Below are 18135 nucleotides of genomic sequence, written 5' to 3' on the forward strand. Positions count from 1 at the left end.
AGCTTGCCTGTCCAAATGTGTGCAAAACTTGAAATTCCTGTTATCAGAGCACCTCACTGGAGTGACTGTAGAGTGAACGAGAACAAAGGTTGCTCTGCAGGACTGCCACTACTTTCCACTCGGGTCACCCGTGGTTCCTGGTTTGGGCAAGCTCTCCTCTTTCCCCTTTTCCACTGGCGCATCTGAGCCATGCCGAGCCTGACTGAAGCAGGCCAGTGCGGCTCAGGAGGTGCACGTCGTTTTCCACTACGTAACCAAAACCGTGCCGCCAATATCGCACACGTGACGTTTGACGTCGAGACGTGCGTAACTGACCTTGTGGGTAACCCTGCCTGACCCCCAGAGGTAGATTCAGATTTCTTGTGGTGCCAGCGTACTACGGTTTGGTCACGACTAGGCATGTCAAATAGCCAGTGGAAAAGAACCCGTACCGTGGGGACCCCGCACTGGCTCGGCACGGATATGCCAGCGTGAAGGGAGTACTCGGGTCCCCCCTTGGCAACCTGTGGGCCGCGTCACTCTCCTCTACGTTTTGTTGTGGCTCCCTGGGAGTTGGCCTGGCTCCGCGTGGGTGCCGTCGGACCGCTGCACGTGGTAGAGCCAGGCCCGATGTTCCCCGTCTCCCGCTTGGGCAGCGGGGGCCCACGTCGGCAGCGGAAAGCGACCAGCGACCACGCGGGCGCCGTCCGGCAGCTCGGTGGCCAGCTTGTGCTCCAGCTGGTGCAGCTGGAGGGGGGGGGGGGGCGAGAGCGCAACCATGGCAGTGATGGCACAAAACCACAACATGCGTCCAAATGTAGTCAGTTGGCTACCATTACAGTACACATGTGAACAGCTCTCCAATGTTTTTTCGGTTCTCCATGATGTCTGACATTTTGCTCCACATGCCCACAGCGTGCCAGGAGCATGCTAGGAGCTTCAGTATTCAGTTCCTAAAGAAGCTTCTAGCAGTTGGAGTGAAACGTTGGACACCATGGCTAATAGCACACGCTATGACCCGCAAATACATCAAGAGAGCCACACAGCTCAACTGCAAAAATCTACGCATTTGGTAGAAATGTGAATGTAATGTTTTTAAATGGTCTCTTTCGTCAAATTAAAGGCCACACCATGTTGGTCACGGGTCTTGTTTTTGACCATACCTCACCGTGCTGGTCAATACGATTTGGTGAAGGGGAGGGACCCACAGCAGTGGCCCACTCCTCATCACTCTGTGCTATGAAGCCGTTCACCTGAGTTCGATTCCCAGCCACGATGGACATTGGTGGCGAGTGATATCTGAACCGATCCTGGGCCAGCCCATCACCAACACGCAATGATCAGGGTGGTGAAATATGGTCAAACAACCCCCCCCCCCCCATGACCGACATGGCTTGCGGAAGCCTTCAACAGTGAACTAACTTGAGCACGGTGTAATTTTATTTGTTACCAGTGATCAAAAAGTGACTCGTGCTCTCTTCTTGAGTGAACATGCCAGATTCTAGATTTGAAGTTTTTGTGACTGCAAGGATTCATACTCTTAGTTTTTTCGGTAAAGTCACGTAGGTAAAAAATGAAATTAAAATGAATAAAAATAAAATAATAAAATCACGACGTTTCGGAGGCAACACAAGTCTCCGTCATCAGGTGGGACCGTCACAGCCAGATTTGCTGTATGATACAGTCACAGCCAGATTTGCTGTATGATACAGCAAATCTGGCTGTGACGGTCCCACCTGATGACGGAGACTTGTGTTGCCTCCGAAACGTCGTGATTTTTATTATTTTATTTTTATTAATGTTAATTTCATTTTTTTACCTACGTGACTTTACCGAAAAAACTAAGAGTATGAACATGCCAGAGTCACATCATCGTCCCTCCACTCACCACGCTTGGGGCCAGGAACACGGTCACGTTATTGTAGCTCGAGAGGTCAACCTGCAGTGGGGGAAAAGGTCGGGTAAAGGTGAAGCATTTCTACAACGTGATTCGTAAGCCATCAAGTAATGGAAGAAAAACGATAAGCAGACACGAATTGTAACTGCACGACTTGGCCGTGTGTCCCTTGACACGTGACAAGCCACAAGCTTGGATGTTTAGGGAAAATCACTTTCATAAACCCTCTGAAAGACAACTGGCGTTAATTTTTTTTTTCCAGAAAAATAGCGAAATACTTTTCAAGCTTCCCCAGGTGTCATGTTTGAAAAATGAATGGCGAAAAAGCACATCGGTGGCAATTTCGTAGCTGGACTGCCATTTACCGATGATCCCTAACAGACATTAATCCTAAATACAGTTGACATTAAATGAGTCGATCGGCAGGTGGAATAAAGTGTGGGTACTCCCACCTCTCCCAAGACATCTGGCCAGCGTAGAAGAGTAGGCCAAATACCCTCTACAGCTCCCTCTGCTGGAGACCTTTGCGTCAACAGTGACTTGCTAGTGAGCAAGACAATGCAAGGCTGCACTGTTGCCTGTTTACATTTGAAATGTATAGGGTATCCTGGCTACGGTACTTTGACAGTCCCTAAACATTTTTATTCCACGGCCCATCAGAAAATACGTTTCAAGAACCCCCGAGTTTGGGGTTAAGAGAGCCCAGTGGGGGCCGCTCGACGCACCTTCCACAGGTCGCGTCGCTGGAAACTGGCCATCCCACTTAGGCCGGATCTCCAGGCTCGGAGACGCGAAATGGCGAGGAGCCACGGGTTGAGCTCATAGCCCATGGCCGGGGAGAAACCGCGGCGGCAAGCCTCCAGCACCTGCACGCCCCGGCAGGCACGCGCGGAGACCACGCGACGCCAGCGTCAGTTTTGTTTACAGTTTTGTTTACCGGGAACACTCTCCAAAGTGTGTCGACATATTGTGTGACGTACGCGCCTTTACAGACACTGAATGTAAACACTAATAATGTAGGTATGGGTTAATAGTTGAAGTACAGTGTGTATATGTACACTATGTGTATGTACACTATTTCGCCTATTCCACTGGCACATCCGAGCCAGCGCGGTGCCCTCACGGTACGGGTGGTTATCCATTGGCTGTTTGCCGCACCGAGCCAGAACCAAACAGCGACACGCTGCCCTCACAAGTCATCTGAACTGGGCTCGGGTGGCCAATCAGGGTCAAGAGTGGGACTCATGACGAGTATTTTGCATTCAACGTCAGCAGCACGGTTCAGCTTCTGCAGTGGAAAAACAACCTGGTGCCTTCTGCGCCCGGGTCAGTTGTACAGCGGAGAAGACGGAATTTGTGAGCGGTGGGACCTGCACTCACGATCCGGCCGTCCCCAGACCCCAGGTCCGCGAGGGGTCCTGATCGACCCCCGAGCAGCCTCATCACGTTATTCACCTGCTGGGGGCTGGCAGGGAGGTAGGGGACCTGGGTGATAGCGGTGCAAGGATGGAGGGAACAGAGGGGAGAAAGGGTTTGAATGTGGAGGATTGAGGGATGGTCACGAGCTCCGCTTTTCGCCATCAACGCCATCGTCGTTAACAACCGTGAGTCTACTGCTGGATGAACTCTCCGTGACGTGTCAATCACCGGGGGCTGTTTCGTCATACTTCACCACCTTGAGCAGTGTGGGTTGGTGGAGGCAGGGAGCATAGGTGCGGCAACATAGGAGCACTGTACCACATTGGGGTTTGCTGCATTGCCCGACGCTGCCCACATTGTATCCCCACAGGATCTAACATCTGATAATTGTTTTTTTACCCTTTTATCTGGCAACAAAACTGACACCTTTTTTACAAGGAGTCATGTTTGCATTGACCACAATACCTGCGGTCGGAATGCAAACAAAAAACACAACTCTGATAATGTATACACTGTCCTTGAAAATGATTGGTCCACACCTGAGACAGCTTTTCTAAGAGCCTAGTCTCACATGGTGTTGGACCAGATTACGCCAAAAGGTGTCAGTTTTGTTGCCAGATAAAAGGGTAAAAAAACAATTATCATATTTTGCTACTGGCAAAGGAGGTTCCAATGGTGATCTAACATCTGTTATGAATCATGGTCACACCATTAAAACACAAGCTAGCCTCAAGCATGCTTAGCTTCTGAGATCTGACGAGAACTGGCGTCTCAAGGGTGTTGTACAGTACATCACATCACATTTTAAAGGGCACCCCCAGTGGTAGATGCACCTGTGGACGTTAGTCTGCCAGTCGGTGACGATGATTGCCGTGTATAATTAAAATCGAGTAATCTTGCATTCTGGGTGATTTGGCCATTGGTGTTGCCAATGTGTACCTGTACAGGATAATCAGATTATGCTGATCGGTCTTCTACAGGTCCTAATTGTTTTACAAAAATTGAATTAGCATAGTACCCTTGAAAACTCCAGGATGCTTTTTTTGGACACCGACTAAAAAAAAAAACATTTATACTATAATGTCCCACTTTTCGACCAAAAATGTAAGTTTGCATTTGCATGCAGTGATCTCTCACGCACCCTCCGTGGAGCTGAGCTACGCTACATATACAGGTCCCAGGAGGAATTAACTCAAAAGAAGCAAAATTGCAAAACGTTAGGATACGTGGTGACGCACTTTAGAAGTGCAGGAGCGATCTGGGTGAGCGCGGATGACACTCGCCACAGGCCGCGACTGCGACGCCGCATTTTTCTAACAAACACGGACCTGGTGTAACCGGTCGTGTGACTGAACACAGACAACATCCCCGGTAACAAAACAACAAAATACTCGCCGCCCGCCACCACCCTTCCACCCCAGCCCTGAGCTGACGACGCACCTTCCGACATGACTCCGAACACAATTGAACAGAGTCAGTCTGGTTTTCGATGTGAGGGCGTGTAGCTTCTGTTTTCAAGTGTTTTTGTGTATTTTTACCTATTAAACCCAATAAACATGGCTAATAAATGGGGACAAAACACACATCGGCAAGTGATGTTTCTACTTTTACAACTGCCTATGGTAAAATAGGCTCCGATTTACGACGGGCTTTCCAGGAGCGCATTGTGTCGTAAAGTAAAAGCGGTGACCGCCTGTAATGTGCTTTAATTCCATGTCGTGCCATGATGCCGAGCACACAAATGGTACCGTACATAAGTAAGTTGTGTCACGTATTCTTGTGGGACCTTCATACCTGTCAACCGATACGGTTTACCCGAATTCTTGTGCAAGGAAATTTAGTTTCAGGACCATACGGAGTACAGCCGTTTTAATACGGGCAAAAATTTGTTTTGCGTCTATTTGTTTGTGTTTCTCCCTTGTGATGGGACTTTGTAGGATGCACGTTGATATTTATAAGGGCACGGGGTTACCAATGAGGTCTGAATTGGTCTGTAATAAGGTAGGCATTGATAAGCGGTTGACAGCTATGGATCTTTCTCCGACACAAGGTGGTGCACACCTCGCTGAGAAACCTTCAGAAGTTTATTCTCGCCATGACGCGATGCCGATTACACAATCGGATTATATTTGGGAGTCGTGAAATGAAGTGATTTTTTTGTTGTAGTTTTGTTTAAAGGGCACGGTAACCTTTAAACACACACACACCAATCATCGCAAACTCCTCCAACGGGGGGGGCGGGAGGGTCAAAGCGTGACTGCTGCCCTCGATTAAACCAAGGATCGCGATCCCCATGAAAGCCCGCGTCGATCCCAATTCTCGTGTCATTTTAAGCGGCCAAAGAGATGAAAGCGCCGGTTGGATTTTTTTTTTTTAGAAAAAATATCGGCTTCATTCTCTTTGATCGAGGTGTTTCTGTAAAAGTGGGGAGATGCGGAGGAGGTGGGGGGGAGATGGGGCAAGGTGCTCGGAGAGTTTGAGGGGTGGTGTAAACGGGGCTCTGTGAAGTTTCCCATTTTAAGGCTGAGTGGATCTAGAGGAAAACGAGGAGTAGCTTCGGCTGTCGGCTGCCACTAGTAGTAGTGAGTAGCCCTATCTCTAACTGTAACTACCAACTAATTAAGTAAGCAATTGGTGAATTGATTGTTGACTTGAATAATCTACATAAAATGTGCTGGTTACATGCATTCATTACCGTGCTGTGGGCAAGGTGACAATCGTGGACGCCACTGCACCTCGCCATCGCCTCCTTCCTTGCGCCAGAATCCGCAGCGGTTACTGTCGAGGTCTTCCCTGACAGACCCGTCCCACTCGTGTGCCACTCTACACCGAGGCTGAGAATAATTGTAACTTCCTGACCCGCCCCTACTGGAGATCTGTGAAAAAGAGCTTCATAGTTCATCGGATTCCTCCAGTTTAAATAAACATTGTGATACGATTACCACCACAATATTAGTAGCTGGTGGCCCCCAATAGTAGGTCATCCCCCTAGTTAAATCTTGACTTAAGCTTTTGTGACTGCAGGAATTTATATTCTTTGGGTCTTTCGGTAAAGTCACGTAGATAGGTTCAAAAAAATAACAAAACACTACGACGTTTCGATCGCAAAAGCCTTTTCCTAATGACGACCGCTTGTGTTGCGATCAAAACGTCGTAGTTTTTATTTTCTTTGAACCTATCTACGTGACTTTACCGAAAGACCCAAAGAATACGTCCCCCTTGTTGACCGCGTTCTAGAATCACCACGGCCCACGGACGTGCGAATCCAACTCGGGTGTGGGAATGTTACCTGGAGGCGCAGGGGGACGCGGCGGAAGCCCGGCATGAGAAGCAGAGCCCACACGGCGTAGCCCGACAGCGCGCAACAGCCGGCCGCCTGCAGGAGGCCCCAGGCACCGAGCCTCGCTCCTTCACCACCTCCTCCTCCTTCTTGGCGTCCGACCCCATGCATCTCCTCGTGTGCATCCACAGGCTCCATGCCTGTTCTCAATCTCTCTCGACCCTGCACGAGAATCAGCGCCGTTTATTGGCGAATTAGGCAAAAGATTTCCCGAATCTCCAGTCGCGGTTGAACTAGCACGCAAGTCCAGCTTCGCAGCCGCTGCGAGATAGGAAGTTACACGCCGCACAAGCCTGATGATTGCTAAAGGTGACACCCACGTGGTGCAGAGGGCGCTGATTGAATTTGATCTTGATGTTAGGTGTGTGTGTATGGGTAAATTTCGATTTAAAGCTTTCGTGACTGCAGGGATTCATCTTCTTGTTTCTTTCGGTAAAGTCACGTAGAAGGGAAGTAATATTACTTCCCTTCTACGTGACTTTACCGAAAGAACCAAGAAGATGTGTATGGGTACTTGGTGAGTACCTGATGTGGTGTGTAAACATCACCACTGGGGAGACAAAGGCAGCCGGGCGTGGTGCAGGCCACCCACCCCCTCGTCTGCGGTAGTGACCTTCATAGGTGCTCGCTAATGGCACTGCAATCTGCAGTGCAACTTTTCAGCATTGGGACGTTTTGCCCAACAATACCAGTTACAAGTAAATGTGTTTTTCTTCTTGGTTCTTTCGGTAAAGTCACGTAGAAGGGAAATAATAAAATAATAAAAATAAAACATAATAAAATACAATTCTCACGACGTTTCGGCCACAACGCAAGCAGCCGTCCTCAGGTGAAGAACAGGGCTGTCGGAAAGACAATGGTTCATTCAGACGCTGTCTTTCCGACAGACCTGTTCTTCACCTGAGGACGGCTGCTTGCGTTGTGGCCGAAACGTCGTGAGAATTTATTTTTATTGTTTTATTTTTATTATTTTATTACTTCCCTTCGACGTGACTTTACCGAAAGAACCAAGAAGACGTTCTACTTAATTAAATATACTTTTTAATAAATGTTTTCTCCTGGCGCAGTGCGCTAACCACTGCGCCACCACTCTCTTAATGGTGACAAGTACGCACAAAGATGCCAAATGTGTCAAACGTACAATGTTTAAAACACACGCAAACAAACACAAACAAACACACGCGCGCACATCCACCCGTAGAGCCGCGTGGGCTCACGATCGAACGTTGCCGTTTCAAGCGGCCCGAGACCGGCCCGGTGCGACATGTCCGAGTCTCATCGGCACGGGCGGCGTGCTGATTACTCACGGGCAGGGCAGGGTCAGCGCTCCGTAGTGGGGGTGGTGGTGGTGATGGGGGTGGTGGTAGGGGTGGTGGTGGTGATGATGGGGGTGGTGGTGATGGGGGTGGTGGGGGTGGTGATGGGAGTGGTGGTGGTGGTGATGGGGGTGGTGGTGATGGGAGTGGTGGTGGGGGTGGTGATGATGGGGGTGGTGATGGGGTTGGTGATGATGGGGGTGGTGGTGGTGATGGGGTGGTGGTGATGGAAGGAGGTGGGGGTGGTGGTGATGGGGGTGGTGGTAGTGATGGGAGTGGTGGTAGTGATGGGAGTGATGGGGGTGGTGGTGATGGGGGTGGTGATGATGGGGGTGGTGATGGGGGTGGTGGTGATGGGGTGGTGGTGATGGGGTGGTGGTGATGGAAGGAGGTGGGGGTGGTGGTGATGGGGGTGGTGGTAGTGATGGGAGTGGTGGTAGTGATGGGAGTGATGGGGGTGGTGGTGATGGGGGTGGTGATGATGGGGGTGGTGGTGATGGAAGGAGGTGGGGGGGTGATGGGGTGGTGGTAGTGATGGGAGTGGTGGTAGTGATGGGAGTGATGGGGGTGGTGGTGATGGGGTGGTGGTGATGGGGGTGGTGGTGATGGGGGTGGTGGTAGTGATGGGGGTGGTGGTAATGGGGGTGGTGGTAGTGATGGTGATGATGTTAAGGCGGTGGAAGGCGGTGGAAGGCGGCTTCGGTCCTGCTGGTGATGGTGTTTAGCGACAGCGATGATGACGACGATGACGTCACTGTTGTTGTTGTTGTCGTCACGTGTTGTGAGACTGAGCCCGGTGATTGGTCGGCTGCCGCTGGTGACGCAGGTGGGAGGTGCCAAAGGCGCCGAGCACGTGGTGTGTGTGTGTGGGGAGCGGTGGTGTAGTGGTTAGCGCGCTGCGCTATGAACCTGGCGACCCGGTCATGGGCCTCCCCTAGGTCGACTCAGCCTTAAATGAGTACCTGGTGCGGTGTGTAAACATCGCCACTGGGGAGACAAAGGCGGTCGGGCGTGGTTGCTGGCCACCCATCCCCTCGTGTACCGTTCCGGCCTTCATAAGTGCTCGCTAACAGCACTTGCCCCTACAGTCTGTTAAGGCTATACGGGGGATCTTTATCTTTATCCCCCCCCCCCCCCCGTGTCGTCTATCCAAGGCCCTAATTATAATGTATATTGGAGGGGGGGGCACACCCCCCCCCCCCCAATATATATTATAATTCAAATATGCTCAAAATGTCCCCCCCAATATATTGCTATAAAATAGATTTCTGTTGATATGATTGTGGTTATGGTTGTACTTTATTAATCCCTAATCTCTGCCATTACATACAATGAAACAAGAAAAGGTAAAAAAAGAAAAAAGAGAAATGTAATACAATACACTATTAGACATTATTGTAACAAATAAATTAAAAGTCAGTCCCATGTGTTAATGAAATATTTTTTTTTAGGCACGAAATTCGTTTTAAAATTTAGATTTTTTTCTGGGGGGGGGGGGACCCCAGACCCCTTGGAGATTTGGGTCCCCCCCCAATGTTGACTCCATGGCTACGGCCTTGCGTCTATCCACTGCTGGATGAAACCCAACACCCTCACACCTCTTCTTCTTGGTTCTTTCGGTAAAGTCACGTAGAAGGGAAATAATAAAATAAAAAATAAAAAAAACATAATCAAATCATTCTCACGACGTTTCGGCCACAACGCAAGCAGCCGTTGTGGCCGAAACGTCGTGAGAATTATTTTATTATGTTTTATTTTAATTATTTTATTACTTCCCTTCTACGTGACTTTACCGAAAGAACCAAGAAGATGAATCCCTGCAGTCACCCTCACACCTCCTCCTCCCCCACCCAAGTCGTGGCGGGCTCACTGCGGTTGCTTTGATTTGTTTGGCCATACTTCTCCGCGATGGTGAGTCCGGGTTGGTGAAGGAGTGTGGCTCGGGATCGATTCGGATGTCATAAGAGCCGTCCATAAATGACGTCACGCACCTAGGGGGGGGGGGGGTCAGACATTTGTGACGAGGGGGGTGGGGGTTGAGAAATGTGACGTCACATCAAAATGCGCAACTTTAAATACAATATAGACAACACGTTCTATTTAATTAATTAGACTTTTTAATAAATGTTTTCTCCTACAACATCATAGTGCAGCGCCACATTAAACACGCACTACAATGACAATAGTTTAAAGCGATTTGAAGCATGTTTTATTTTGGGGGGGGGGGGCAGAGCTTTGTGACGTCATATTTGAGGGGGGGGTCTCACTTTTTGTGACGCCGTGTGACGAAGGGGAGGGGGGGGGTCAAAAATCGTCCAAAATCGCGTGACGTCATTTATGGACGGCTCCTTGGCCGTGAGTGGGAATCGAACTCGAGTGGCCGGGTTCGTGACGCACGCAGCTACACAAACGCACGCACAACGGCAACACACAGACACGGACAGCCACGGAAATAGACACAAGGGGGGGGGGGGGTAGAGACAGACGCGATAACGTGAGCCACAAGTAGCAGACACTGTGACATAAAAGTGGGGACAGGAGAGCAACAGCTGACAGGTCTTTTAAAACGTCAAACGCGTGTGTGTGTATGTGTGTGCGTGCGCGTGTGTGTGTGTGCGTGTGTGTGTGCGTGTGCGCGTGTGTGTGCGCGTGTGCGTATGTGTGTGCGTGTGTGCGTGCGCGTATGTGTGTGCGTGTGCGCGTGTGTGTGTGTGTGCATGTGCGTGTGTGTGTGTGCGTGTGTGTGTGTGTGCATGTGCGTGTGCGTGTGTGTGCGTGTGCGTGTGTGCGTGTGTGTGTGTGTGCGTGCGCGTGTGTGTGTGTGTGCGTGTGTGTGCGTGTGCGCGTGTGTGTGTGCGTGTGTGTGTGCGTGTGCGCGTGTGTGTGTGCGCGTGTGTGTGCGTGTGTGTGTGCATGTGCGTGTGCGAGTGTATGTGTGTGTGTGCGTGTGTATGTGTGCGTGTGTGTGCGTACGTGTGTGTGTGCGTGTGTGCGTGCACGTGTGTGTGTGTGTGCGTGTGTGCGTGCACGTGTGTGTGTGTGTGCATGCGTGTGTGCGTGACCCGGGAGTGGGTCTTCCCGAGGTCGACTCAGCCTCAAACGAGCACTCTACCGGGTGCTGTGTGTAAACCATCGCCACGAGGGAGACAAAGGCGGTCGGGCCAGGCGCTGGCCACCCACCCCCTATGCGTGCCGTGCCGGCCTTCATAGGTGCTCCCTAACAGCACTTGCCCCTAGAGGGGCCGTCCATAAATGACGTCACGCGATTTGGGACGATTTTTTACCCCCCACCCCACTCCTCACACGGCGTCACAAAAAGTCAGACCCCCCCTCAAATATGACGTCACAAAGCTCTGCCCCCCCCAAAAATAAAACATGCTTCAAATCGCTTTAAGCTATTATCATTGTAGTGCGTATTTAATGTGGCGCTGCACTCTGATGTTGGAGGAGAAAAGAAAACATTTTATTAAAACGTCTATTTAATTAAGTAGAACGTGTTGTCTATATTTAAAGTTGCGCATTTTGATGTGACGTCACATTTCTCACCCCCCTCCTCGTCACACATCGTCACAAATGTCTGACCCCCCCCTAGGTGCTTGACGTCATTTATGGACAGCCCCCTAGACTCTGTTAAGGCTATACGGGGGGGGGTCGGGGGGGGGTGTTTGTCCTTGTGTTCGGAGGTGACACGGCACATCCCTAATATTTATAACCAGAGAGGTATCCCACACACGGGCAGCCTCTCGCGAGGGAGAGGCGGGATGAGGGGGGCAGCCGATACCAGCGCGTGCCCGTCAGTGACTGGACAGCACCGAGAATGTCGAAGCGATATATCGATAATACTGGTAGGAACCCCCTGGTTACACCAGCCCACTGGGGATTATTGTGTCCGTCCGTCGTGCAGGGAGGGGCTGGATGGGGAGGGGAGGGTGGGGAGGGGCTGGGTGGGGAGGGTGGGGCTGGGTGGGGAGGGGCTAGGTGGGGAGGGTGGGGCTGGGTGGGGAGGGGAGGGTGGGTGGGGAGGGGCTGGGTGGGAAGGGGCTGGGTGGGGAGGGTGGGGCTGGGTGGGGAGGGTGGGGCTGGATGGGGAGGGGAGGGTGGGGCTGGGTGGGGAGGGGAGGGTGGGGAGGGGCTGGGTGGGGAGGGTGGGGAGGGGCTGGGTGGGCGGGGAGGGTGGGGCTGGGTGGGGGGTGGGAGGGGTGGGGCTGGGTGGGGAGGGGCTGGTCACCCCGTGGTGCCCTTATAAAACTCAACGTTTAACCTACTCACGCCGGCTTGTGCCCACCCTCATAGTCGGGCATATTTGCGGAATACACCACGCCGCCGTTGACCCTGCAGCCATTGACCGAGCAATCCAACGTTCCTACCAGCTCCCTCCGCAGGAATGTGTTAATCGTGTCGCTACGAGACACCCCGAAAAAATCGTGTTTAGGGGTTTTTCTCCCTTCAGCAAGGGGGACGCGATTCTGGTTGTGCTGAAGACGGAATGTGTAATACACATGAGCACGCAAGCAGTTGGTTTAGTACTGAGTCGGGATCCAATAGTTGGGTGGATTTAAGATTGCAATGCTTTAATTAATTTCGCGTGATTTTCACGCCATTAATCCTGCACGTTGCGCCGTTATTGGAAATCGAGTTTAGACCGAGACTTGGCTTAACAGTGGCTGACTCAGGGTCTCCCTGACGTGGTCATGATGAGTGCTCCGATAAACAGAGACTCAGCCACTTATCGGTGGGTTCTTATTTATTTATTATCGATAAGTGGGGTGAGCTGGGAGCAGGACAAACCTGCAGGGACCAGGTGCTGACCGGATCCCACGAGGCTAATACTGGACTCGGTGAAATCTCCAGTTCGATCCGGGAGCCAGGAGGGTTGATGGTGGTGGGGGTTCCGCGGTAGGCAAAAATATTAAAGTAGAAATCCTTGGAAGCGCTCCCCTTCCCTGTTTACATCACGGATTTGTGTTCATATTTTCCACTGTCAAATATACATCTGACATCGCATCTACGGAATTTGACATTTATTGTTTTTTTGGCCGAACCTATTATATTGTATGTGTGCCTTTGTTAACCAAGTGCCCCTTGATGGAGAGACTTCTTGACTCAATAGGCTCTCACCTGAGTGTAATTTTTTTAAAAAAATCTGCCTATCACAGTACAATGTAATTAACTTTTGTTTAGTGTCTAAATACGACTGGGACGAAACGGTGGCAGTGATTCACGCGCTCCACTTTCAACCAGGTGAGCCGATTTCAATTCCCAGCCACAGCTAATATCAGCGGTCCTGCAATGAGAAACAATCCCTGCGACTGACATATGCCTTCATACAGCAGTGGATTGGCATAAAGGCCATACGTAATTACACAGTAATATATATTACTTACAATGTATAATAGGTTCACTTTTTGCGTTTTTTGCTCGAATAAAATCTGATTACAAAAGAGAATGGAAAATCCATGGCCTGGATAACAAACTGTGACCCTTCCTTTAATTTTAATTCCAAACAAAGGAGAGGGCAAATCTAAATCACTTTATTGTCTAAGTACAGGAAATATATTTAACTCTAAGAGGATGCTGAGAAGGAATACATTTTACTTTAGTTATACATTTTAGTTATACATTTTACTTTAGTTAGTAAAGTTACGATACCTATTTGTAAATGCCAACCCCGAGAATTTTCCAGCTGTATATATATGTTGAACTACCTTTGCACCGTACGTAGAAATTCAACATACATGAAGCAATTAGCAGGGTAAATCAGCACTATAAAACAGGGTCTTCTGTATCACCAGAACAAAGATAAAACTGGTCTTAATCAGAAAAAAATAATGAGAATTGTTTTACCGATCTCTGAACAAATCATATGACGTCATCGAATGCAGGTTGTGATTTTGTAACTTCCGCAGATTTCTCATCGCCAACGGTGACTCACTCAATGCAAGCAAGGCACGTGTGGGGCGCATGGGTTCGACTCCCCAGCCTGCTCCAGAGCATAAAATCCACCAAACCACCCACTCGAAAATCAGACGACCATCGCCACCATCCTCACAGCTGACACCACCACCACCAACACCACCAGCACTTCTACCACCAGCAAAATCTACATCCCACTACCATCACCACCAACACCACCCAGAGCCTCCACTGCAGACTCTTTGCAGGAGATAGACACGTTTTTGTCCGCGTAGGTACACAGCGGGGTTGCGTGTCTGCGGTGAAGTTCTGTTTAACGGCTCTCCGGGGGATCTGTGCCATTGCTTGGGTGGAGGTGCTCGTATTTGCTGGGTGAGGCGCGTGCCACGTGGTGCAGAGCGCGTGCCCGGCCAGGAATGGTGCGTGACCCGGGTCTGCTCCTTACGCCACCTCCACCACCGTCGCCACAGCACCGGGACGCGCTGACGGAGTTCCCACCACCCATCCGACTGCACCTGCTGGTGCTGCTGCTGCTCCTGCCCTGAGCTGGGCAAGTGAGTCTCACGACATTTTCTTGGTTCTTTCGGTAAAGTCACGTAGAAGGGAAGTAATAAAATAATAAAATAAAACATAATAAAATAATATAATAATATGATATAATAAAATAATATTATTACATAATAAAATAATTCTCACTACTTAAATCGAAAAATCTTACGACATTCATAATGATGACTCGGTATGTTGCGTATTTTTTTCAACATAGACTAATACAAATGTTACCAAGTAAGGCCCACTGAGCCACCTGGCCACAAATGATAGCTCAACGAAGTGGCTTATCACGTGGAAATGTATAGCAGCCAAATACTCTGAACGCATGTTTCTAAATGTGGAGGGAAAAAACCCGAGGACCCACACGACCACGGAGAGAGAGACATGCAACCTCCAAATATACAGCAGCAGGCGTCAGGGTCGGGATCGAACCCACGACCTCCTGCAATATCAGGCGAGGTAGTTAACATCTCGCTACCGTGTCACCGTGTATATCAGAATCTTTATCAGAATCTGAATATGTATTTAATGCTGGAGGAATCCGATGAGCTATGAAGCTCTTTTTCACAAATGTCCAGTGTATATAATGGGGAGGCTCAGCGAGTCTCATCGAGGCTTTTTTTCAGGAGGGTCCTGCTACAGGGCATGGTTGGCCCAGTTTTGTATTTTTCTCCGTGTGTGGGAGGAATCCGGAGTTCCAAGAGGTAAACCACCACACATATGAGCGAGATGACACAGGTCCGCACAGATGGATTCAGACCATTGGATTTGGGAGGTTTACAAATGTATGAGATCCACCAATCTTTGCTTCCAAAGTGCTGATTACAAGTCTTGATGCTAAACCCACACGATACATTTAGGCTATTGTAACCTACTTTCTTTACTTTATCAGGTGAGCAAGTTCCAACCATATCATTGCCCTGAAGGTGGGTGCCTCACACGTGCATCATCTCAGCATGAGCCACACAACCTAACTGGCTCTGAATCATTATTACAATGAATAATGATTCTAGACTTGAAGCTTTCGTGACTGCAAGGAATCATATTCTTAGGTGTTTTCGGTAAAGTCACGTAGGTAAAACATCAAAATTAATAAAAATAATAAAATAAAATAAAGAAACGTCGTGATCTTTATTTTATTTTATTATTTTGATTAATTTTGATGTTTTACCTACGTGACTTTACCGAAAACACCTAAGAATATGAATAATGATGCCCTTTTGGTACTCACGGCATCCTCATCGAGTCTCAAAATGTTTTCAGGGGTGTCCTGCATTGGAATATTTTCACAGTTTCATAATAGTAATGTGTTTAGGAGGAAACTGGAGTCACATTACAAGATTTACCCGCATACAAGGGGAGCGATTCACACATCTCCTAACAGATAGATTCAATCATCCATTTCTGTACTTCCATCTCTTGACCAACTCACAACCCATGCCTACAACAGATGCTATTCCCAGGTGGCCTCCCATCTAAGCACGAACCGGGCTCAACTCTGCTTAGCTTCCGAGATCTGACGAGATCTCAGGCACATTCAAAGGCTATCTGTCCATAGGCAATCAGTGCTCAATTAGCATCAGATTAGATGCAGACCCCAAAACAGATGGCACCTGCCCATCTCCTCCTCCTGCCATCCCCGTCCAAATCCCTCTCGCCCGCTGCCCCCCCCCCACCTCCTCTTTGCTGTGCTAATGAGGACCCGGCCGCGGTGCGCAGGAGGTGGTTTGATGTGCTGACCTTTAACGTGCGGTGAGGAGGTCCGGAGCAGAGGAGGAACCACACGGATCCTGAGTGGGAGCCGCGGAGAAGGAGGAGACGGTGCTGGTGCTGCTGGTGGTGGTGCTGGTGGCCGAGGGTTCTCGGAGGGAGACGATCCCCGGCTCTTGTCCCCACGTGGACCGAGAGTTCACACTTGTCGTGGACCGGGTGCAAGAGGTCGTGAGGACATCACCGCTGGGCGAGGTGAGGACATCGTGGCTACGTGCGCACTGCGGCCGTGTTAGTAACGATGTCGTCATATGTGCCGTGCAAGTTGTTCGTGTTCATCAAGCAATCTCCATTCAATTTTTCGAAACTATTCAAGTTATTACAGATATGTATAAAACACACTATTAAATGGATAGTATGCACTGGTAGAATAGGTGAATGAGGCTTTACACACTTCAGAGGTGACGCCAGGGGGGCAAAAGGGGGCAATTCCTCCTCGCTCATCATTTTTAAGATGGTCCTTGTGTGATTAATAATGTTTTTGTTTGTTTGAAATGTTAAATTATAGGTAAATAATGTAGACTTCTTGCTGTTCATTTCATTTTAGGTAAATTTTCTAAGTCATGGGAAGTTTTCATTTGCCTCCTCTGAATGTTTTTCTGGGTGCGCCACTGACACACAGCAGTATTTAAAAAAATTATTATTATTATTAAGTCTTCTACATTTAAGTCGATACATATAAATAAATACAGAACAAGGTTAGTACCCATTGTGAAATGCCCAACGTGGGCTGCGAACCGAGTTAGTATCCCCGTAAATTATTTATTAGAATCTTTATTTAGACTGGGGAAATCCGATGAGCTATGAAGCTTTTTTCACAGATGTTCCAGTAGGGGCGGATCAGCAGGTTTCAACAATAAACAATAAAAAAACACTTTTAAAAAGACTAACGATGGGAGTGCAAAAAATACAGAAAAAGAAAGCACATCACGAAAAATAAATAACTAAGTATCAAATAAAGCATATGAGTACAAATTGCACAAGTACAGAAATTCGTGATGATTTTTTGTTAACACTAAATGCAAGTTTCGATTTAAAGCTTTCGTGACTGCAGGGATTCATCTTCTTGGTTCTTTCGGTAAAGTCACGTAAAAGGGAAGTAATAAAATAATAAAAATAAAACATAATAAAATAATTCTCACGACGTTTCGGCCACAACGCAAGCAGCCGCTGTCTCCCCGACAGACCTGGTCTTCACTTGAGGACGGCGTGAGAATTATTTTATTATGTTTTGTTTTTATTATTTTATTACTTCCCTTCTACGTGACTTTACCGAAAGAACCAAGAAGACTAAATGCAAGCTTTTTGGGCAACACAGAAAAACAACAAAACAATCCCGGACCACACCAAGACAACAACACACAGTCCCTGAGTGAAAGTTCACATTAAAATGTAGCTATCGATACACGGGTGGTAAGGATAAAAAAAAAATAACAAATCACATTTCTAAACGTGATTGTATCCAGCACCAATATTCTGCCACAGCAATGGGACAAGGTCTTCTGTCCATCCTCCCTACTACCTCCAAGCTTCATCCCTCCGTATCGCTCCATCGCTTCATCACTCTGTCCATCCCATCGTGTGATGATTTATACATCACACGCGGCGCATTGATGTAAGGTCAGTGCCATGCCACTCTGCCGGGGGTCCAATACTTAGCGCCTTCTGTTTACCCGGCGAAACCCCATAAACAAGCTGCCGGCCTAATTCGGGGTCAAGAGCTATTAACATTCACATACAACAACAATGGCAACAACAATGGCAAGAACAACAGCTGAACTGTCATCGTGCTCCACGCCGTGGACGAGTGTGGTGGTGCACGCCTGCGACCCGGCCATTAGGAGATGGGGTTAGTGGATCATCAAGAGATCACGTGCGTGAGACACCCACTTTGCAAGCTTTTGTTTCTTTCAAATATTTCACGAAACAATATTTGTGATGTAAAAAAA

General features: G+C 48.9%; 1 protein-coding gene and 1 long non-coding RNA gene across 2 annotated transcripts; one reads left to right on the plus strand and one right to left on the minus strand.

Annotated features, from left to right (window-relative positions):
• Window positions 1–174: 174 nt before the first annotated feature.
• On the minus strand, window positions 175–6737 carry ANTKMT (adenine nucleotide translocase lysine methyltransferase). Its single transcript, XM_061567393.1, has 6 exons — window positions 6585–6737; window positions 5991–6171; window positions 3257–3361; window positions 2602–2742; window positions 1868–1918; window positions 175–726 (listed from the first exon to the last, which is right to left on the minus strand). Exons 2-6 carry the CDS (start codon window positions 6036–6038, stop codon window positions 526–528), a joined length of 546 nt encoding a protein of 181 aa, XP_061423377.1. The 5' UTR covers window positions 6039–6171; window positions 6585–6737; the 3' UTR covers window positions 175–525.
• A 7124-nt stretch (window positions 6738–13861) lies between these two features.
• On the plus strand, window positions 13862–16378 carry LOC133351995 (uncharacterized). The gene is made up of 3 exons (XR_009756242.1): window positions 13862–14418; window positions 15309–15342; window positions 16177–16378. It is a non-coding gene; the product is annotated as an uncharacterized LOC133351995 (long non-coding RNA).
• Window positions 16379–18135: the final 1757 nt, after the last annotated feature.

Source organism: Lethenteron reissneri, chromosome 39 (genome assembly GCF_015708825.2).
Source record: "Lethenteron reissneri isolate LAM-NWPU_2019-01 chromosome 39, ASM1570882v1, whole genome shotgun sequence".
Lineage (NCBI taxonomy): Eukaryota > Metazoa > Chordata > Hyperoartia > Petromyzontiformes > Petromyzontidae > Lethenteron > Lethenteron reissneri.